The sequence below is a fragment of the Manis javanica genome, chromosome 15 (assembly GCF_040802235.1).
Source record: "Manis javanica isolate MJ-LG chromosome 15, MJ_LKY, whole genome shotgun sequence".
Lineage (NCBI taxonomy): Eukaryota > Metazoa > Chordata > Mammalia > Pholidota > Manidae > Manis > Manis javanica.
In genome coordinates, this window is record NC_133170.1 from 68,822,385 (window position 1) to 68,845,911 (window position 23,527).

Sequence of the window (23,527 nt, forward strand, 5' to 3'; positions counted from 1 at the left end):
AGGATTTTGAAATCCTAGAAGTGACATAATTTGATAATGTTTAGGGCACGAATTAATAAAGACAACCGAAACATGCCTTTGACACAATCAATCATTGTTTTTTCTTCCTGCAGTCAGAGATCTGGGAGACTGTGATAGGAAAGTACAATAATACAAGTTTGGGTTAGTCACAGAATGTGGAACAGGAAGGGACAAGTCACAAGATCCAACCTCTGTCCCTGACAAAGGAGCACAGAGAGAGCCCAGAGGTTGTTGGTGAGGATGGGAGGCTGGACCCCAGAACTCTGTGCTTCCCCCCCACCATACGATCGTCCAAACAGCTTCTCCCTAGGAGGTCCTCTCCCAACTCCCTAACGGAGACCAGTTTTGATAGAAGAATGTGCTTTGCAAATAACATGCTCTTTGCCCACTTTTAATGTACTCCGAGAAATAAATATGCATTCAACACATGTATGACAAATGTAATATGACAAAACACTTTCATATGAACCAGGGAAGGGAGAATAAATAACTGTGCAAGAAAACACGGGTGACTGACTCAGAATAATAAAGTAACTCTTGAATTTTACTAAGTTCAACTGAACCCAGACAAAAACCAAACTACCGATATAGATGACCTCACACCTCACGGCATCACATACCCATCCAAGCAGTAGGGGAGCACAGTTTAATCTCATCACTCATTACTTCAGAAACTTAGCTATATCCAGGTTAGAACTCAGTGAGTATGAGCATCCATATTATAATCCATCTTTGGAAAACAGACTATTTGAAGGAAAACAAACCCAAATTGAAACTGTGTGGTTTCCAGAGCAATTTATTCATTAAAATCTATTCAAAATGCCGTCAACAGTTCTCCTGTGTGTATTGTGCTGATAAATAGACACCGAGAGGATTTAACAAGTTCATCATTTAATAAGTCTGAATTCAGTTTCACCACATGGTATTGTACATGGTCATCTGTTGAAACAGATTTCTTCTTAACAGATCTTAGTTTTAAAAAGTCAGTTACTGTGAGTTCTGTATAAACTGGTGAATAGTACGTTAGTTCCTTTGTTTTGACTTATAAGCCTCAACTTCACAGCAGAATAAAGAATGTAGGCCAAAGAAAGCATAATTGGTCACTCATCTAGAACAGTACTGTTTCTATAATTTGAAGATTTCTGAATGGACGGGTTCAGGCTTGATGTAACTGTAAAAAGATTACTTAATGAATAGACTACATGGAAATTGTACAAAATGTTATTTAATTATTAACAGCTTAAACAGCACTATGTTACTAATTGCTATTCAAAATCAAAAACCTGTTCTTGAATCCCCAAGAAGGTGGCATGCATACACAACCATGCCACCTTGTACTTAAGGGGTGTGGCAATACATATTTCAACAGAAACTTTGGCTTTAGGAAAGAGTCATAAACATTTAAAATAATGGCTTTGTCATTTTAAGTGTAAAGTAGGGGAAAGTGTGCTTTAATTAAATACACATCATATGAGTGATGCTGGCAAGGTTGAAAAGTTAATTCTGTGTTGATAGCTATAAAAACTAGTTTGTACAAGACAAGACGATGAGAGAAAGGCAATCCCTTTGAAACAAAATTTAAAAGTTAAAAAAAATCTATGTTCACAGTGATTTGTATCAACAGTATGCATTTTATGACAATAACATGTACAGATTGAGCACCCTAGGGCTCTCTTTACATCCTAAAGAATACAAGCATTTACATTATTCATGGGTTGAGCTGAATTAAAAAAGATCAATTGTACACTTACCCCTTAGACAGCATGAACTGTCCCTGGGTGTACAGCTTTAACACCATCAAAGTTGTTTGCAAAGGGAATAGAGAATTAAAAAACAAAACATTTTTTTCTTGGGGGTAGAGTCTTCCATTTGCTGTTATAACCAGCAAATACCATTCATTCAATCAAAAATGGAAAGAGGAGCCCCACAAACACACTATTTGAGCAAGCTGACCAATACACATTACAGTCTTAAAAATGAAGGTTATATACTATATGTTACAAGTCCCAACTAGGCAATGTCAAAATGACATCTATTTCTTTGCTTGCTTTGTGATCATACCCCTCGGAGGTGTTACAGGTCTCGTGGCATTCGGCTTCTTTTTCTCTGCAGGCTTTAAAATCTGCAGAGATTCAAAGGACAGTGAAATTTAGGAATTAAACTCAATCTAAAATCTTAAGATTCCTTAAATCTCATTTACATTTTTTGCTCAGGAAGATTTTGGCCATTTAATATTGCCATATCAACTTTGAGAGACCCCCCAGCATATTAGCATAAATCAAACCAGTAAGTGAAAATTTCGGTAATACATGCTATGATGAAAAGCAGATGAAATGTATGATCAGGACAACTTACTTTGTCTCTGGATAAAATGATAATTTTATGAAGTCTTATCTTGTAGTATTACAGGCTATCCTTTCTGACATAAAGGGGTAAAGTTCTTTAGAGCAGTGTTCACAAACTCCTAGGGGATCCTCTCACAATTTCTGGGAGCTGCAAATTCTCCCTGGTAACTGGTTCAAAAAATTTTTTTAAATTCATTTCACAGATGACTGCCACATGACTTCAGTGGCTTTAAGAGTGGGCTAGCTTGTGGAGAGGATGCAGAGAAAGGGGAACCCACTGCTGGTGGCAGTGTAAGCTAGTTCAACCATTGTGGAAAGCAGTATGGAGGTTCCTCAAAAAACTAAAAATAGAAATACCATTTGACCCGGGAATCCCACTCCTTGGAATTTACCCAAAATACAACTTCTCAGATTCAAAAAGACATATGTACCCCTATGTTTACTGCAGTACTTTTTACAATAGCCAAGATATGGAAGCAACCTAAGTGTCCATCAGCAGATGAATGGATAAAGAAGATGTGGTACATATACACAATGGAATACTATTTGGCCATAAGAAATAAATAAATCCTACAATTTGCAACAACATGGATGGAGTTGGAGGACATTATGCTCAATGAAACAAGCCAGGCAGAGTAAGACAAATGTCAAATGATTTCCCTCATTTGTGGAGTATAACAGTGAAGCAAAACTGAAGGAACAAAATGGCAGCAGACTCAGAGACTCCAAGAAGGAACTAGTGGTTACCAAAGGGGAGGGGTGTGGGAGGGTGGGTGGGGAGGGGAGAAGGGGACTGAGGGGTATTATGTTTAGTACACATGGTATGGGGGACCACGGGGAGAACAGTGTAGCAGAGAAGGCACATAGTGGATCTGTGGCATCTTACTATACTGATGGACAGTGACTGCATTGGGGTATAGGTGGGGACTTGTTAATATGGGTAAATGTAGTAACCACATTGTTTTTTCATGTGAAACCTTCATAAGTGTATCAATCATACCTTAATAATAATAAAAAAAAAGTGGGCTAGCTGTACAAGTTTAACTCCAGTAAGTGAATGAGAAAAAGATCGAGGCAGACTTTTAAGTGTAAACGATGCTTTTATGCCACGAGAAGGCCAAATGATGTTATGGTGAATCAACAGAGGTTTTGTAGAAATTAGACTAAGAAAAGTGGTGGGAGACCTGAGTAATTACATAGCATATCGGGCACATGGCAGTACGATTCTCATATGCAAGTGGTGATTTAACTGCAGCTGAACATTATACTGACATAGTTTCAAATTTATAGTAAAGGAGCTATAAGGACAAGGAACTAATATATTGCTCTTTTTACCTATTTAATGAAAAAGCAGCTAAATTCAACACTTGCGGCAAGGTTCTCTTAACATTTTTTTTTACCTTTAATAGGGGTCTGTTACTGAACTAGGACAAACATTGGTTGAGGAAAAATAAAAATTTAGTCTACTCAACATAAATGAACATGAGGCAGAAAGTAGCCAATTTTTAATCAATAAAATTTAGACGTAATAAAAGGAAACAATGTTGAAAACATGCTCTACCTGAAAAGAACACATGAGAGTTTCGTCCACACTCATCATGGCACCTGCATTGTCAAACTCTCCACAATAATTGGGGGCAGAAAACAGAGTGACCAACTGCCTTTTTGCAAAAAATTCGTATCCATCTTCAACGACCTTGGAGAGAAAATGTTTTCAGTATAAGAAGGCGCAGATTTTAGGTGAGTAAAAACCACTCTTCTCTTTTACACTGAGCCTGATATCCTGTAAGTCACTTGCAGAGACATTCTGTATAAATAAGCAATACCTACCCACCAAAATCAACAAGGAGAATCTGTGCTCACACACATGCTCTTAAGTGTACATGTAAAATCCAAAATCAATACCTGATGGGCTCTACATATAAGATCCAAATCATGCTTATGGAGAAATTTTGCAACCACTTCAGCACCAAATGTGAAGGACACTCCTCTGTCATTTTCACCCCAGCCTAAGACATCTTTATCGGGGTCAGACCACAAAAGATCACAAAGAAGACCTTGATCTGGTACATCAGTTGGTCGCATAATTCGCCGAATCTGCTCCATAGATTGAAGATCTGGTGATAAACCTATTAAAATGTGAAAAAATTGAACAAAACAGAACTTCAAAAAGAATGTTAGCACTTTAACAGTTGAATTTGTCTACAGAGACTCAATAACTTACACAAAATCTAAAATCTATGGCTGTTTTCTTATTTAGCCTTGGTTTAAAAAAAAACTCAACTGAGTATGCACTGGAATTTATTAAATTCACTAAATTCTGGGGGCACAGTTATGTTTAAACAGTATATGGAAAGTTACCCTTCTCAACACATAGACTCTGTAAATTAATGTCCAGTGATTTAAAAGCTACTCTACTCCTCTGAGCACCTACCCAATTGATGAGAATAACAACATACACGGAAGATTTTATTACTGACCTTTTGTAATGACTGGGCATAAAAGATGCAGATACACAGGTGCTGTAGATGTCTAAGAGACCTGTGCTAAGCACCATCACGTCTATTAGATCAGCTCAGATGTAGCTGACTCTTGCCTGAGCTTAAGAAAATCACGTATCTAACTCTACCAAACCAGTTTAAGTGCAGGAGGGCATAGTAATGGATTTATTAAGATATACTGTGTTGGCTCTTTTACAGTTGTCTAATTTCTACGCGAGATGAAAGTAAGTTCTCTTTGAAATTACTATTTTAATTACATTATACAAAGCAAAATAACTTTTTTAAAATTCAAGTCAGAAAAATCTCTGAGAGGATCAAAAACCAAGGGGAAGTCTACACACATTTTCAATTTTCTAGTGTATCTATGGCCCAGCATATTAACTGCCATTCATTTTATATTTAAAAATACTTCTTGCTCTATTTTCAAGTCAAACTGTTACAGAGTCTACAATTCCCTGTAAAAATCAACTGCTTACTTCAGACTTCTTTCCAAATGATCCTGGATGTGCCAGTGGACCCATGATGTAATCGATCTCTAAAAGAGTTACCTGACTAGGAGTCACCACAGTGATACATGGAAAAACGTACACCCTTCAGAAGGATCAAAATCTGTTTGGAACGAAAATCAGCCCACACACCTCCATGACAGCAGAATATTTTCTCATCCACGATGGCTGCTATCGGTAAACAGTTAAAGCAGTCTGTGAAAGTTTTCCATAGTTTAATGTTGTATCTTCTTTTACCTGTGAAAATTTTAGGATGGTTAAAGACTGGTGTTCTGTAGGTTCATTCTGTTGGGACAATTTCCCTCAAAGCAGGGTTCTGATTACCTTTTAAGTAAACAAAAACTATGCTTTTATTAAAAATCCCCTGGAGAGGTTCTGGAGAATTAAATATATATAGCATTTGGAGATGCTGATACACAAAAGCAATTTTCATTTTCACATGAAGTATTAAAAAACTCCATGGAAGTTTGAAGTCAAAATCCCAGATACAGTGATTAAGGAACAAACCCCAGAAATTATTTAGTAGCACCAACTCTGAAATCTAGTCTGTTCTGATCAATCTTAACCCACAGGTAGTTCCTGTTTCTAAAGGCAATTATGAACAATGGTTATATATGCCACTAACTGCCTTCCTTCTGAGGACACCTCTGAGAGTTAAAACCCATACTATCTCCCACCACCCTCAATAACCTACTAGGCCCCAATAGTTCCCAACCCCTAAGTACTCTAGGAGGAGGAACAATGACTAGAGGGGAATACAGACTGTGTACTGCAGGGACTCTGGGATATCTATTCTGAACAGTGTACAAATGCTCAGAATGTTCCCCACTGGAACAGTATTATAGGGTGATTACATCCCCTCACCAGCCTAGGTGTTCCATGCACTCTGGAATCAGACTGTAATATGGACAGAGCAGGCCTTTAAGGTACTGTTTCTACATGGAAATTATATCCTGAGTTAAAAACCTACTCATAGACCTTGGAAGTACAAATCTTTCTGAACTGGCTGTGAATAGCCAACTGTTGGGTGCCTTTGTCTCCTGTACCCTTCATGCTAGAAAAACTGAAGGTCAAAGAACAACATTCCTAAACCAAGAGCTTGTCCTTAGTGTCTTCTCTCTCTCTTTTTGTATCCTGGGGACACCTAAAGGTTTAAAGCTGTACCCATCTCTTCTCTGAGTTAGAGACTGGCCTAAGCAGCAGGCTTCTTGAGCTACATCCTCCACAAATTCAATCAGGGAGAGAGGTTAGCACAGGGTTTGAAATGTAATGCAAATTCAACAAATATCTGACTCACCCTTTACAGAGGACCACCTTTTTCTCCTAACAGCTTATATGGTATAACTCTCACCATGGTTCACCCTGTTTTGTATTTCTTTGGAGGCCACTAATGCCCTGCTCCTTATCTTCCTCCACAGGAGGGTTCTGGAAGCTTAACAGAATTCCTCTACAAAAGGCTGAAGGGGAACCTGTGCACAATCACCACCTCCCATTTCCAATAAAAATGATGACGATGGTGATAAAGAATAGAGTGGGGCTGTCTTAACCCCCATTTATAAAAGTGAATTGGTTTCAAAAGACAAGAAATAAATGCTGGCAAGGATGCAGAGAAATGGGAACCCTCCTACACTGTTGGTGGGAATGTAAATTAGTGCAACTGTTGTGGAAAGCAATATGGAGGTTCCTCAAAAAAGTAAAAATAGAAATACCATTTGACCCAGTAATTTTACTCCTAGGAATCTACCCCAAGGAAACAAAATCCCTGATCTGAAAGACATATGCACCCATATGTTTATTGCAGCACTATTTACAATAGCCAAAATATGGAAGCAACCTAAGTGTACATCAATAGATGAATGGATAAAGAAGATGTGGTACATATACACAATGGAATATTATTTAGCCATTAAAAGAAAAGAAATACTGTCATTTGCAACCACATGGATGGATCTAGAAGGTATCATGCTCAGTGAAATAAGCCAGGAGAAGAAAGACAAATACCACATGATTTCACTTAAAGTTGGAATATAAAAACAAAGCAAAACAGAAGGAACAAAACAGCAGTAGACTCACCAGACACTGAGAAGGGACTAGTGGTTACCAAGGCAGAGGGGTTGGGGCAGATGGGTGCAGGGGAGGGTGAAGAGGATAAAAAAGGGGCCCAATAGTTCACAATCACAATGTAAGTTTGTCACAGGGATGACAGTACAGCATGGAGAATTCCATATTAGTGATTCTGTAACATCTTTCTACATTAAGAGAGAGTAACTGCACTAGAGGGGGTGAGGATTTAATAATATGGGTAACTGTCGAACCACTGTGTCGTACATTTGAATCAAACACAAGATTGTATATCAATATTTTAATTAAAAAATAAATAAACATAAAAGAAAAATAAGTGAATTGGTTCCATGTCCGTTTTCTATGAAACTTGTTTCTGAACTTCCCTCGAATGGCTCCCTTGGATTTTTCCTTGGCCCATATGCTGCACTTGCCAGTGCCAAAGAATCCTCTTCCTTCTTGGAAGTCCACTTCACTCCTTTATAGTCACAGAACACTCCAGCTTCTCCTGCAGACTCCTTTGCTATCTTGTTGGCTCCTCCATCAAAATTAGGATTCTTCTTCCTTTCTCTTTTCTCTACATTTCCTCCCTAAGGCCAGTTCAGATCCCTAGGAACATCTGGCTCCACAAAGGTTTAGCTTGGACAATTGCCAAGGTCTCTTCAAGCTCCTAAATCCTAGGAGTCTGAGCCAGAATCCCTAATGCAGTTTCCGATTACTACAAATCAGACAGCTCTGGTATCAGGACAGGGTAACGTAAGTTCACATTTTATCCAACAACAGATACCTCAGCCTTTCCAGGACTGCAGCCATTAAGTTGGGAAGAAAAGGCATGGTAGCATGAAGAGCGCTTATTATATGTAGGAACCAAGTCTCTTACATAAAGCAGTGGTTTTTTAAATTGTACCATGGGAAATCTACATTTGAACAAAACTTTCCATTGAAATACAGTAATTTACATTTTTAAAAGTCTGTAAGCTGCCAACTGAAAGCCACTGATGCCCAGGACACTTTCATGAACACAAGTAGATTAGGGGGCAAATTATACCTGCTTGATTTATATCTTGTCAACCAAGTAAGAGTCAAAATCAATACCAACCAATGCTGACCTTCTAGATCATTTTTAAAGGCCTCTTCATTAAATGAAAATGGAAAATGATGTGGCTTCTATCCTCACACTAGAATGTATGTCACAACAAAGAGATATGAACTTCATCAATGCAAACATCAAAATACTTGAGCTAATAACAGCTGTGTAAAAGAAAGCTTTTCTTAACCTGTTCTAAATAGCACTGGTAACAAATATCCAAAACACAATGTTATAAAACCCTCTGCCTCTGATTTTACTTCCTAAGGAGTGGCATAGCCTGCCAAGTACTTCTCTGATAAACTCAATGTCAATATTAAACATTTTTCTTGACACAGACTCAGTTGTCCTGGTCAGTTCATAACCCACAGATTTTTTCTCCTTCTTGATCCCTCCCACTTCATCTTACTGGTTCAAGACCAAAGGCCAAGCAAACATCCAACTGTGGGAGAGGGTGGGCATAGGAGGGCCAAGTCTATGAGTGTAGTAACCTTTCTAACAAATGAGGTAGCTGAACATACCTGTATGAAACCAGACAGAAAACCACTACACCCTGAGAGACTGTGGGTTATGACTACAGTCCAGGAAGGGCCACTGGTGACAAGGCGTACTGCTGACAAGGCGTACTTGCTTGTTATTATCATGGACAAACGCTACTAACTCAATTTTGTAACCACACCCTCCTTGAATCCTCTCCTGGCAGAAATAATGAACCCAAGAAAAGTGGAGGTAAGAATTCAAACGTTCCCCCCTTTTACATTTTGCAGTTACTTAAACAGCAACAACAAAAAATTCCCCACCAAAACTAATTAGATTCAGAGCTTTAAGAATCTTGTTTCTGTCAATTATGCAATTCAAAGTGCACCTGCAACTAAATAAGCCAAAATGGGTCATAAAATGAGTAAAATATTATATAATTCAAAAATATTTTGGCTTTCTCCTTTCAGCACATTTTATGATATTAACTGCTGTTTTTCCTAGGTGTAAAAATGACAAAAGGAAAAAAACCCTACATCATTAATTTCAAAAAGTAATTACTTGTATATTGCAAGATTCCATTCATATGACATGTCTAGAAAATTCAAGTCTACAGGGACGGAAAGTAGATTAGTGCTTGTCTGGGGCTCTGGCGATGGCTGCACAACTCCAGAAATCACTGAATTGTACATTTAAAACATGAATTTTACAGAAAATTTTATCTCAGTGAAGTTGTTAAAAACAAGAATGGCTATTTGGACAGGTTCTCAGAGCTGTACTAAGAACTAAGCTATCTGTGAATATTCACAACTATCTTAAAGAAACTTTCACCTTCACTCATTTGTGGAGTATAAAAACAGAGCTAAAAAGAAGGAACAAACAGCAGCAGATTCATAGACTCCCAAGAAGGGACTAGGAGTTACCAAAGGGAAAGGGCTGGAGGGGGGAGGGAGGTAGAAGGGGATTAAAGGGCACTATAATTAGCACTCACAATATAGGTAGGTCACGGGGAAGGCAGTACAGCACGGAGAAGACAAGTAGTGACTCCATAGCATCTTACTACACTGATGGACAGTGACTGTAATGGGGGGTGTGATGACTTGATAATATGAGTGAACATTGAAACCACAATGTTGTTCATGTGAAACCTTCGTAAGATTGTACATCAATGATACTTTAATTAAAAAAGAAAAAGAAAAGAAAATGGTTTCAAAAATCCTTAATAAAATACTAGCAAACTGAGTTCAGCATCATATTAAAAGGATTATATACTATGACCACTGGGATTTATTCCCGGTGGGGGGTGGGGGTGTGTGACTATCACCTGTATCATCACTTCCTAACCTAATCATTACTTCATAAAAAAAAAACAATCCAGAGCTTTATTATAGTGAGTGGCAGTGTTATTTTTCTACCCCATGAAAGAAAAAACTAAGACAAAACAAGTTAATGAAATAGAAAACATGAGATTATAACGTTGCATCTAAACTCTCACAAATCCTAACAGAAATATATGATACTTCAGTTTATGACCAAGTGTCTCAATTTAAGTAATTCTTCCTTAAGACATAGAAAGTACTTACATTCATCATAAAATCCATAAATTCTATTGATGCTGGCACATTCGTGGTTTCCTCTGAGAAGAAAAAAATTCTCAGGATACTTGATTTTGTAGGCCAGTAAGAGGCAGATCGTCTCCAATGACTGCTTCCCCCTGTCCACATAGTCCCCAAGAAACAGGTAGTTGCTTTCTGGTGGGAAACCACCATACTCAAAAAGTCGAAGCAAATCATAGTATTGCCCATGGATATCACCTAGAAGCAGGAATTTTGTTACACAGCGTCTTCATATTTATCGCTCAATCCCACTAACAAAGCTCTGAAAAAACATCCTTTAAACTCACTGCACAATGGCAGTGACCTCTTATAATGAGTTAATGAGAGCCAACATTATTTCCAATCTCGTACTGTATTTAGTTCAATTGAGCTTAATAAAAAATTTAAGTATATGCATATGTCCAGAATCTCACATAAAACTCAACTCACCAAGAATTTATTTTGTAGAAAGGATTATTAATGCCTAAGCAGGCTTTTTTGCCAAGTAATATGATTTTCTTTTCAGGCCTGCTGATCAGTATCAGATATCTGACAGTTCAGACTATGGGTACTGTGTCAGCAGAACTGTGGCACTCCTATTGAGCCTCACGTGAACAAAGGTACACACACACAACATCCATCAAAGCATATGGCTTTCAATTTCTCCCTGCTAGATAATGCCAAAGAGCATTTTACTTTAAAAACATGCATACAAGCTTTATTTTATCAATGTAGTCAAATACATTAGAATATAGCATCACTCACCTAAAGTTTAGTTTTTATACAGATTATGTGCATCTATCAGGTAGAAACAACAAAATGGCATTAAGGAAGGTCTACTTTTAGGCATAACCAGTGTTGTTTTAAGCTTAAATATAATTCCTACACATTCATGTGGTTCAGAATTTTCTTAGCTCTCCATTCTGTGTCATTTCTTTGTTTCCTTCTGCAATGTTTATATTCCTTTAGTGAAATAATTTTTAGAAAATTTGAAGCAAATCTAAGTAAACTAAGTCCATTAGAGGTAAGGACTTAAAATTAAGGTAACTTAATTTTAAATAGCTTCAAGTTATTCATGTATAGCAAATTATTCTTCTGGCTAATACAAAGTCATCTACATATCTTTGACTCTGTTTATTAATCACATAGCCAAAGGTAACTGTTAGTGTATCAAAACTTACCACATATTTTGAGTGGTGCTTCAAGTTCTAGCAGGATAGGCTGACTGAGAAAGATCTCTCGAGACTTTAAGCACAGTCCTCTGATTTCATTCTCCTGTAGCTGGACATTCTTACCAGGCTTGGACCCTCTCACTGTAGGGGGAAGAAAACCTCAATTAAATGATTTAATTAACTTAAATAAATTTTTAGCACGGAGAGGACAATTAATGACTCTATAGCACCTTACTACACTGATGGATGGTCACTGCAATGGGGTGGTGGTGGGGCACTTTATAATATGGGTGAATGTTGAAATCACAATGTTACTCAAGTGAGACCTTCCTAAGATTGCACTCCTTACTAAAAAGGAAAAAATTAAATACAATTTAATGAAAAAATTGAAAATACCTGAAAAGATACAAGGTTTAGGTAAAGAGGAGGCAAAAACAGTTTAACTAGCTTTCTGGCTGGCTCTACTTTCAGGACACTTACAAAGAACATGGTTATGTCTACAAAGAATCTGAACACCTCAGACAGGATTTCAGAGATGATTCAGTTGCATTTTCTATACCAAGTTCAACCTTCTTTACAGTATCCTGAACTACAGGCCATCCTTCATAAGTATGAATATGAACTGGCCTTCCTTTTTAGAAAGGCTTCCTTTTTTTAACCACTTGCTGAAATCAGACTCCCAGTGGCACAACTCAAGGCCTCAGTTTTGCATTCATGCCACATAATAAGCCCTGTTTACCCAGAGCCTGCCCATTAGGCCAGCTCTTTTCCCCAATCTTCTCTTCTTTGGCTTTTTAAATGAATTAGTATTTGTATGACAGATTTTAGAGAGTACCATGCTACTGAATTGATTCTAAAAATCCCTTGTTTTAAAATATGAGGACCAGCTATCAATATTTTTTAGAGGACCCCTGGTATCTCAAGAGCCCCAGATTTATCTATGAAAAATTTAAGTGTTGGTTTTCATTTCATTAAAACATGTAGGCTCGTGGTACATATTCTGCTGTGCAAATTCTGGGCCTGTACTTGTGAACACAATCATGCCTGTATGGGGCACAGGATGTCAATGTGTGCTGCAAGAAAGAAAGTTTCCTAGTAATATGAGCAGATAAAATCAAGAAAAGGGATAAAGACATAATGGCATAGCACCCAGTGTACTAAACTTACAACTGCCCGCACCCGAGTATTCTGAGTTCTGTTCCCTATCAAAGAGAAGCACTCTGGGCTCCTAGTTCATTTATCACAAGGCAGGCAGTAGTAGGAAATATTTTTTCAATTCCAGTTTCAACAGAGCATTCATTCATTAAATACAGATTAAATAGCATTACATTGCTAATTTTACCTTAATTTTACAGTTATGAAGGGGCTGGTTCAATATAAGGACTGATCATCCTCTATTTGCAATCAAAGTCTTAAATACTTGTTTTGTACAAATGATTTATGAAAGTAGGCATTCTCCGAATTAAATTGAAGCAAAAACTCAGGACCAAACTAAATACAGAATGTAAGGCTACATCTTCCCACCATTAAACCCAATATAAAGTGATTTAGTTTTAGCAAAACCACAAAATCCATCAGATTAAATCAATACTGCCAATTTAAATTTCACCGGTTTTGGAGGCTGTTTGTATTCAAATTGAATAATTATTTGGCCCAACAGCTGAATAAGTGCAACAGTTTTAACTGGTCTGTATCTAGCTTTGTTCTGTAATATTATGGAGTAATAAAAATTATGAATAAAAAACATGATGTCCATTGAGAATTTTTTTCCATTAAAATCGGCTCTGTCAAAGTAAACTCGAAATGGACCAAAGACCTGAATGTTAAGGCATGAGACCATAAAACTCTTTGAAGAAAACACAGTCAAAACTCTCTTGAATATAAACATGAGCAGCTTTTTCCTGAACACATTTCCTTGGGCAAGGGAAGCAAAAGCAAAAATGAACAAGTGGGACTACATCAAACTAAAAAGCTTCTGTACAGCAAAGGACACCATCAACAGAACAAAAGGCATCCTAGAGTATGGGAGAATCTATTTGTAAATGACATATCCGACAAGGGGTTAACATCCAAAATATATAAAGAACTTACATGCCTCAACACCCAAAAAGCAAATAACCCAAATAAAAAATGGGCGGAGGATATGAACAGATACTTCTCCAAAGAAGAAATTCAGATGGCCAACAGGCACATGAAAAGATGCACCACATCACTAATTATCAGGGAAATGCAAATTAAAAACCACAATATCACCTCACACCAGTAAGGATGGCCAACATACAAAAGACAAGGAAAAACAAATGCTGGCAAGGATGCAGAGAAAGGGGACCCCTCCTACACTGCTGGTGGGAATGTAAATTAGTTCAACCATTGCGGAAAGCAGTATGGAGGTTCCTCAAAAAACTCAAAGTAGAAATACCATTTGACCCAGGAATTCCACCTCTAGGAATTTACCCAAAGAAAAAAAGATCCCAGATTCAAAACGCACCCCTGTGTTTATTGTGGCACTATTTACAATAGCCAAGATATGGCAGCAACCTAAGGGTACATCAGTAGATGAATGGATAAAGATGTGGTACATACTCAAAATGGAAAAGTATTCAGCCATAAGAAGAAAACAAATCCTACCACTTGCAACAACATGGATGCAGCTAGAGGGTATTATGCTCAGTGAAATAAGCCAGGAGAAAGACAAGTACCAAATGATTCCACTAATTTGTGGAGTATAACAACAAGCAAAAACTGAAGGAACAAAACAGCAGCAGACTCACAGACACCAAGAAGGGACTAGTGGTTACCAAAGGGGAGGGAGAAAGAAGAGGATTAAGGGGCATTATGAGTAGCACACATAATGTAGGGGGCTCACAGGGAAGACAGTACAGCACAGAGAAGACAAGTAGTGGCTCTATAGCATCTTACTACGCTGATGGACAGTGACTGCAATGGGGTGTGTGTGTGGGACTCAATAATATGGGTGAATGTAGTAACCACAATGTTGCTTTTGTGAAACCTTCAAAAAAAAAACCCCCCAAAACTGGATGTGTCTAAGTTCAGAAATACTGTCATAGTTTAGTAAAGGCATCCTTCAGTCTGAAAAGTCACTTAACCATTCTCTTAAGTAACAAGTTTTGAGCAGAAATGGAACACTGTGTAGAGGGATATTATTATCATTTTTTTAAATTAAAGCATCATTGATATCACAATCTTATGAAGGTTTCACATGAAAAACATTGTGGTTACTATGTTCACTCATATTATCAAGTCCCCCCTATAAGGGGTATTATTTTTTCAATAAAAGATAATAAACAAGAAAGGTTGACAAGAGGGAATGGTCAGACTCTTAAAGCACACTACAGAGAGAAAAATGTTGAGACAGCACTGGGCTGCAGCCAGGAGCCCCACATTTCTGTACTGGTTCTATAGCCTTGGGTAAACCACTACTTTTGGATCCCAAATTATTAAAACAAGAAGCAATTAAAGGGAAAACACAGTAGCGATAATCTTTAAGGGAAGATATGAAACGGACACACACATAATAATACAACAGCAACTGAGTGTCAAAAAATGATTTTTCCTGAAGAACATTAGTTTCTTTCTCCAGACACACACGTAGTAGAGAACTTAAGAAACACTCCTGGTGGAAAGACGGTGGGATCCCTGCTACACTGGCCAGAAAACCACAACCATTAGTGATTTTACCACCAGTCAGCCAAAAGCTTGGGCAGATTGCCCACCAGGGAATTTTATTTTGGGCTAGGAGGGGATTCCTAAGAGCTTCTGGTTTCAACCTGAATCTTTTTTAGCAGAGCCCCCACATTTGTGAATGAATAACCCTCTCTAAATCTTTCAGAATATGCATTTATCTCCTGAGGAATTATCTTTAGAGGAACACAGGCTATTCTTTTTATATCAATACTATCATATTATATCAATGTTGTCAGATTAAATCAATGTTGCTAATACAAATTTTACTAGGTTTGGAGGCTTCCTACTAATCTCTTCAGACAGCTTATGGTAGTTTCAGTTCACTTTTTCTGTTTTCCTATTTGACCTCTGAGTGTGAGTATACAGAGATTAGTAGAAAGCAGTATTACAAACATTTTAAAAATTATCCTTAATGTAAAGTAAGGATTAAATGTAATTTTTCCAAAACCAAGATTTATTTTATGGTTGAGGAACAATGCTCTTTAAAAACAACAGGATCCCAAAGCTTCTTAAATCCCCTATAATTGGCTTAAAGAGTAAAATTATAAAAATAGATCTGCCACTACCACCTTCTTCTACCAACTGCCAAATACCTGTTCATCTTCAAGACTGCTTATCAGCTCACCCCAGAAATCCCCTCCTACCCCTTCCCCCTCCTCTTACCCTTTCATGCCTGCTTTACGCCTTCTGAAATGGTCTCAAAAATACCTGGTCACTACACTGCACAAACCGTACTTCTGTTCACTGCTTTGCTCCCACCTATTCATCTGGACCCCAAAACCATACCACTTGCTCTGTAGTGTACGGCATAGCCAGTACATGACAGGTGCTCAAAATTCGTTGCATGAAGGAGGTTCTGGATAAATTTCTAAGTACTGATGACTCGAGTCATCAGAATTAAACATGCACTCCAGACTATATACAGCTGATTAGCAAAAAAACTTTCTGTGCTTTAAAACTACAGTGTCATTTTCCTACCAGGATTTACTAGACTATTTTTCTAGTTTTGAAGAATGTAGTATTACTCTTAAATTTCAAGTTGAAGATTATCTATCTAAAAGAAGACAAAGATTTTCAAAATAAGGTTGGCAGTCCAAGTGAGCACTGATGATATTTCTTTAAAATGGTCATATTGGTCAATAGCATAAACATCTACTTTACTATTTTCAAAGTCCACCTAACAGAATTATTTATTAGTCGCGGTTCACATTTACCAAGTACGTACCACGTGTTGGGTGGGGACTGTGCTATGGGGCTTTACACTGCCATCTTAATCACCATATGAAGTTAGGCAATGTCACTTGTTTCAGGCTGAGAGGTTCAGTGACTTGGTCCAAGGTCGTATAATTTGTAGGAGGACACCAGGCCCTGAGTGATTTCAGTTTTAGTTGTGTCCACCATACCACCCTCCCAACTAAGAATCTGTTCTTCATTAAATTTCCAAATCAAAGGAGTTTGTATATATAGGACACACTACTAAAGCCCCAATATACAGTCATTACTCCCTAAGAAAAATCTGGTATGGGATATAAAATCATAATGGATCCTTACAAATTGGAAGCATTAAATAAGAACTAAATTAGGCAATCTGTTGAGACTATCAATACTTATTCAACATACTTCAAACATTCAACACAATAGTTGCTGAGTACCTACTATGCTGGATGCTGGAGGATACCCTGGCAACAGGATATACAAGAACCTTGGCTCTTCTTGCAAAGGACACAGAAAAGACAAAGAAGGTAAATGTAAATTGTTATAAATGTTAGGACTAGAAGAACTATCCCTCTACAAAGATAAAACTGTAATTCAGTAAAATTTTTCAATACCATTAAAAAGACAAAAACTTGTCTATTACTAGTAACTACAAAGAAAACCACAGCAGTGCAGCTCTACTCGATAAACACTTAATACTAACACAGAAGTTTAAGGCCCTCACTAAGCTCTGTGCACAATGGCAGATATCTACACAAAAAGGAGATTCTAGATGGGAAATTCAAGGGTCGTCACCTCATGATACCTTCCTGAGTAGTAGCAGTTTAAATAGTAAATATAAAATTATTTCAACTGCAAAATGTTCCAACAAATGAGAATTCCATTCTCCAGTTGGAGAGTTTCTCATAAATCCAGGAACTATGCACTCACTGCATGGAAATAAAGTAGTAGGTAGGCATTGTGAGCAAGTGTAGGTTAGTGATCAGTACATTAAAATTACCACCTCAGACCATAAACATGTAAATTCTGAGTAAAAGCTTTTCTTTACCTGTCTAGAAAGGTAGATTCAGAAAAACGCGTATGGCTGTTACCAGCAAAGGCTATTTTCTATAGGAACTTATGTAATCTATTTACCTGGCAAATCACTGACAAACCTTCCATGAATTTTATCAAAATCAACTGACAAAAACTTGAAATAATGAAAAGATTATAGGCGAGTATCTGGAGAAGCAGCTTTTTCACACAAGCAACATTAACTTTTTTGACAGCCTGGCACTAAGCAAAGCAGGGATGAAAACTATGGAACGAAATCCAATACTACCTTGATATTATTTATAGGAAGAAAAAAGTATTTTTTTTGCCCCTTAATTGTTGAAAGGTCATGTTAAAGGAACAGCATACACAAAAAGAAAGCCCCAGCTGAATTACAATGAAGTTTTTAGAACCTAAGAATGGCACAACCAGTATAAAAGTAAGTCAACAAAGATTTTGCTGTTTTAAGATGATACTTTATAAAGTAGGTTATGATAAGAATACTGCACATCTTATTCACAGATTCAGTAACTTCACAATATGACAGACTTATGAAAGTTAAGACCTCAAACCAAAATAAACAAAAATCAGTGAATATTTGCAATTTCCACAAAAAACTGAGTTCTTTTCTACTAGAAATGTAAGCCACAAAAATGTTATGAAAAATCCCTTGGTTTTACAATGCCACTAGCAGGAAAAGTCCCATTTCTGACCATCTTAGCTGTTTCCACACCACACTGTCGCCCATTTGCCATTCCTAACTGCTGCTGTTACATGTCAGGCACTTAAAGATGACACCAATTTTTCTCAAGGCAGATAGAATATAGTTGCAAAATACGGTCTACCACTCTCAAAGGACCTACAGTGAAGTGTATTTACTGGACAATGTTCAATTTTCCAGTCTAAGTCATTTTGATAAATACCACTGATGAGAACTAGACATCTGACCCTACATTTATGAGTTTTCATTTTCATAGGCCTTAGTATAAGTGACACCCACTTTTCTCAAGGGATACCAGCAAATCCTAGAGGAATGGAGAAATTAAGAGATTTCAGATAAATCACCAAGACCTGTAAGGAAATCATCTTTCTTACATGCTTTGGATACAGGGTTCTGATCCTAAAATTTAAAAATCTGTCCCTAAATTCTGTAAACTCCAAAGACATGGAATCTTTCCTATTTCTCTTGAATAAGACTTTCCGGTTTCCTTATCCACAAAGCAATTCACATCAGATACTATCTCCTTCACATTTCAATCTTTAAGGTCTACTAGTAGCCCTGATTGCAAATTATGTGAAATGGTCAAGTCCATCAAATACCAGTATCAATTATTTCCCTGCTTCAAGATCAGTAATCTTCACCTAGTCAGGCAGACTGGCACTGGCACATGCTTTTGCAGAACAAGTAGAAAGTTAGGACTGCAACGTACCTCTCCTATGGACAAGGCTACTAACACAGAGGCCCATCCTGCCTCCATTTCACCAGTTTGGGAGGAGCAAAGCCTGATCTCTGCTCCGGTGGCTAACATTTCCCCCAAGCACAACAGAATGACACACACCATCCTGGTAGACCTCACTGCTGCCTGCCGCTACTGACAAAGGGGGCACTTCAGGCACAAGCAAAGTAATCCTTTTCATGCTGTGCTTTAGGATTGGTGCAAACTGAAGATTATGTCTCCAATAGAGCTATGCGGTCTTTATCACATCAGAGAGGATGCAGCACGGTAGTGACGTGCTGGAAGGCCAGGAAAACAAGGGGGCTCACAGCACAGACTTCTAAGTTAGGGAATTCTAACACAACTTTGATATTACTGTCTTTATCAACAAAATGCTCTACGATAACTGATTCCAAGAACAACCTCTATTAAAATTACCTGAGCGTAAAAAATAAAAATTGTGGAGGTTTCATTAGGATTTCTTTTATCAGAAATTTAGGAACTTTTTTTTGCCATCATGTTTGCCCTTTAGTATGTTCAGGGCCATTAGGATATAAACGAGTTTCACTTCAAAAAACTAAATACATAGGTTAAACAACTGGAGTTTCACAATACCTGAACACTGTCTTCAGATGAACACTTACAAATCAGAGCATTAAATAGTAGGGCGCTTTCTCTGGTCCAGGGCATAGGTCATATTTAAATCTCTAAACCAAGAAGGGCAATTATGCAGAGCCTGGCATAGTCTTGCAGTTTGACAATGGCCATCTTCAGAGCAAAGGTGCATTTTGCAAATCTGGATGTGAAATAAGTTACAACTGCCAGCTATAAAAAAAAAAGTGCTAGCCATCACTGCTCCTGAACAAGGTCACTTAACAAAGTAAAACTCTGCCCTAAATCTTTTCTCCAACAGTGTAGGAATATCCGATCAAATCAACAGCTGGTTTACTTTCTCTCTAAATCCCCTAGGTTTTACTATGCAGTTAATTAAATAACTGGACAGTAGTTATACTAAGGAGTGTAACTTTCAAGTTTCACCACCAGCAAGGCAGGCCTTGGATAAAAACTACCAAGGTAGGTTGCAGAAGTGGTATCTCTTAAGGGAGAACTACTATAAAGTCTGGAGTAAAAAAGAATTGCAAAGCTATAGTGACTAAAACCTAAACATGCTGCTTTTCTAAAAATTTCACTTTTTGAGTTGCCTTTTTAGTACTATTACTAGTATTATATCGAGCCACTTCTCAACTATCTTGTACAGTCCTCAACCTTAAAAAGACAATTCTCAACATGCAAATTCTAACAAGGTTACAAAACTCATATTCCCTGTTTTAAAATATACTTAATCAACACCTTCCAACTCGGACATATATATATATATACCCTGAATGGGAACACCTCCAACCACTTCTCTGCCGATTTAAATTTAACATCCATGAGAAATAAAGGGGGAATTTAAGTATACTGCGCAGCTAGCCTATTCCCGAGGCTTTAAAATGCATTGCTTTATTTCGATGAAAAATAAAATATAATTAAACATGGTTTTCAAGTGCAATGTAATATGTAAAGTACTACTAAGAAATGACTGCTTTCGTTTTAGATGATCCAAGTTTATCAAGGCAAATTTCTTAGCACAATTTTAAAAAGGTTAAAGTGGACAAATCTGTTAAGTGAATAGAGTTATGGGCAATACAGAACTTAAATGATCTGAGAATTCAAATGATTCCTATCCACATATATTCCACTTTTGTTTTCATCCACCCTAATCTAGACAACAGATCTGCGGAAGTTAAAGACTTAAAAATTAAAGGATTTAAGTTCCTTTCTTACTGTTAACTACTATAATTGGTTTGCTGCCTCATGTACCAAAAGAACTGTATTACCCAGTATTAAAAGTATGGGTCTTACAATAAATGCCAAGTACTGAATGAATGACAAGGTTTTCACCCACAAATGGCAACATTTCAAGAGCATTTCAGGGGTCTTTATACAAACACATTCAGTGGGTTTTTAAGAAATTATAAAAGGAAAAAAAAACCGCACAATAAATTTTATTTATTTCTTATAAAATATTTTTATAAGATTTCCAGGTATTTCATTTTAGTGACTTAGTTTTAAAAAACCTGCAAATTCTAACACCAGAGCTGTCCAACTGTTCGTGTTCTGTACTTCATCTCTCAAGAACTTACAGTACACTATTTTAGGAAGACTGTATAAAGGCAAAAAGCAGTTAAAAATCCAGCCAAACCTACATTATTCAATGGCCAAATCAAGAAAGGGGTTTCAATTCCTCCAAAGTCTCAGAAAAAGACATTAGCAGTAGCTCTGGACTGGGGGTGGGAGAAGTGTTTCACTTCAGTGTCCTTTAAAATCCGAACATCTCCCACATCAATATGAATTCATTGCTACGTATCTCAAGGGTCTTAGGTCCGTCAAATATAAAGCCTTATTTTTAACCTTTGCTTGGCCACTGGGCAGCACCTTCCTTCACAGAGTGAGTTGAACGTCGAGAGTTCTAGCTCCTGGCTGCCTGGGTTTGAAACCGGACCACCACTAACTGTGACCTTGGCCAAGTGACTTCACGTCTGTCTTAGTTTCCTCTGAAAAACAGGGAAAAATAATAGCACCGACCTCGAAAGGTTGGTGAGAGAGCTGCATGAAATTTGTGTAAGTGCTCAAAGAAGGTAGACACACAGTAGGCGCTTTAGAGGCGCTGGCTATTTTGCCATTGTAATTTTCAGATGAAGGCAAAGCGCTTAACACAGAAACGGCACATGAGAAAAATGAAACTATTACAATCGCTGACTTCACGTTAAATGCACGCTCAGAAAAGGGCGCGGGGACCTCCTCAAGGTAAGAGTAACTTAAAGTCTTTGGGAGGGCAGGAGATGGGTTCAGCACCCCTTTGAAATATAAACGTTCGTCCCCACATAACAAGAAACGGACCGCCCGACCCCAGCCCCACAAACAAGCAGCAAATAGGAAAAAGCCCCCCAAACCCGGTGGAACCTACACCCCCAACTGCTTTCCGAGAGGACGAGTACCAGAAAGTACGGAACACGCCGCCCTGCAGGTAGGACCGGGGCCCCAACCTTCTCTCCTCCCAAGACTGGTCTCGTTTGCGGGGAGCACGGCGGTATGGACAGGGAATGTGGGGGTGGGGAGCGGAATTTTCACATTTCCCGACCAGGAGAAAGGCTGCGCCCTCGTGCAATAAATGGGCGGGGCCGGGGGTCCACGCGGTGGCCAAGTGCAGGACTCCGGCCGCCGGCCGCGCCTGCAGCCCCCGACCCGCGGGCCAACTCGTGGGTCTCACTCCCCTCCCTGCTGCAAGCCCAACCGGCCTCTCAACTCCCCCTTCCACTGAGGGCCCCCGGGGTTGCCCGCCTCCCCTCAGTCCACCCGTCGACCCCTTCACCTTCCAGCAGCCGTTGGATGATGCTGTCGATGTTGAGTTTATCTATATCCGCCATCGCCTTTCCACCGCCGACCCTCCCGCAGCGGCGCCACCGCCGGCTCGCGCCCGGGATTCACACCTCCCTTCCCACGCCACGAGCAGAGGCGGTGGTAGCGGCTGTGGCAGCAGCCGCGGCGGGTACCCCCCCCAACCGCGCCGCTGCTTGCTTCCTCCTTCTCTCTCTACTGGAACCACGAGAAGAGCAAAATGGCCGCCGACTCCTTAGCCAGCTTTGGGCGGCGCAGGGATGCGCGCGGGGAAGTACAGCGGCCCTGCCGGGACTTCTTTATGGGCCGTAGGACGCGAGGAAGGGGGCGTGACCGTGGATGAAGGGGCGGGGCCAGGAAGGGGGAGGGGCGGAACGGTTGACTGTTTTAGATCACGCGCAGGATCCTTCCGCCAAACGGGCCGAGCAAATAGGCCCCCTGGCGGGAGCGTGAGTTAAAAAGTTGCATACGGGAGTTAGGGATGGAGGTGAAGGTTCTACTGTGCCCTCCGAAGATCACGGCCTCCGCTGGGTTTTGTTCTTTGCGCCAAACGTTTGCCGACCTGACTATGTGGAAGATTTTTGGGGACTATGGGATTTATCTTTTAAAATAAATCTGGGGTGGAGGTGGAGAGGGCGGATGAAGAGAAGTTGACTTATTTTGGATTCACATTTGCTGGGATATGGGGGAAAGGTTTATTTGTTGACATAGAAAAAGTCCTTGCCCAGATAAATCAAAATGGTAACAGCTAAACATTTTGAGTGGTGGGAATATGGGTATTTGTATATGTGTATGTATTTTGTGTGTGTGTGTGTACTCTAACTTTTACATTTGGGTCAAAAAATTTTTTTAATCCACCCTCAAAAAATTTTTCATCATCCCCATCTTTGGAGTATCTTCTTGAACTCTGTAAGTTATATCACCATCGGAACG

At 38.8% G+C, this 23,527-nt stretch overlaps 1 protein-coding gene across 2 annotated transcripts; it reads right to left on the reverse strand.

Annotated features, from left to right (window-relative positions):
• Positions 1–801: 801 nt before the first annotated feature.
• PPP1CC (protein phosphatase 1 catalytic subunit gamma) lies at positions 802–22,852 on the reverse strand. Of its 2 annotated transcripts, XM_073223933.1 has the most exons (8): positions 22,569–22,852; positions 11,775–11,906; positions 10,582–10,812; positions 5,506–5,610; positions 4,272–4,495; positions 3,928–4,062; positions 2,070–2,143; positions 802–1,182 (listed from the first exon to the last, which is right to left on the reverse strand). In XM_073223933.1, the coding sequence occupies exons 1-8, from the start codon at positions 22,621–22,623 to the stop codon at positions 1,122–1,124; spliced, it is 1,017 nt and encodes a 338-aa protein (XP_073080034.1). In that variant the 5' UTR covers positions 22,624–22,852; the 3' UTR covers positions 802–1,121. The 2 variants fall into 2 exon arrangements, with proteins under 2 accessions (XP_073080034.1, XP_036870267.1); XM_037014372.2 differs by having other exon boundaries at positions 802–2,143; positions 22,569–22,849.
• Between the last annotated feature and the right edge of the window lie 675 nt (positions 22,853–23,527).

Excerpts from the sequence above, each read along its gene's own strand:
- PPP1CC (XM_073223933.1), bottom strand. The coding sequence starts at position 22,623 with ATGGCGGATATAGATAAACTCAACATCGACAGCATCATCCAACGGCTG. Across the intron at positions 11,907-22,568 it reads CATCCAACGGCTGCTGGAAG|TGAGAGGGTCCAAGCCTGGT; the intron begins GTGAAGGGGTCG and ends TTCCCCCTACAG. Across the intron at positions 4,496-5,505 it reads AATATTCTGCTGTCATGGAG|GTTTATCACCAGATCTTCAA; the intron begins GTGTGTGGGCTG and ends ACATTTTAATAG.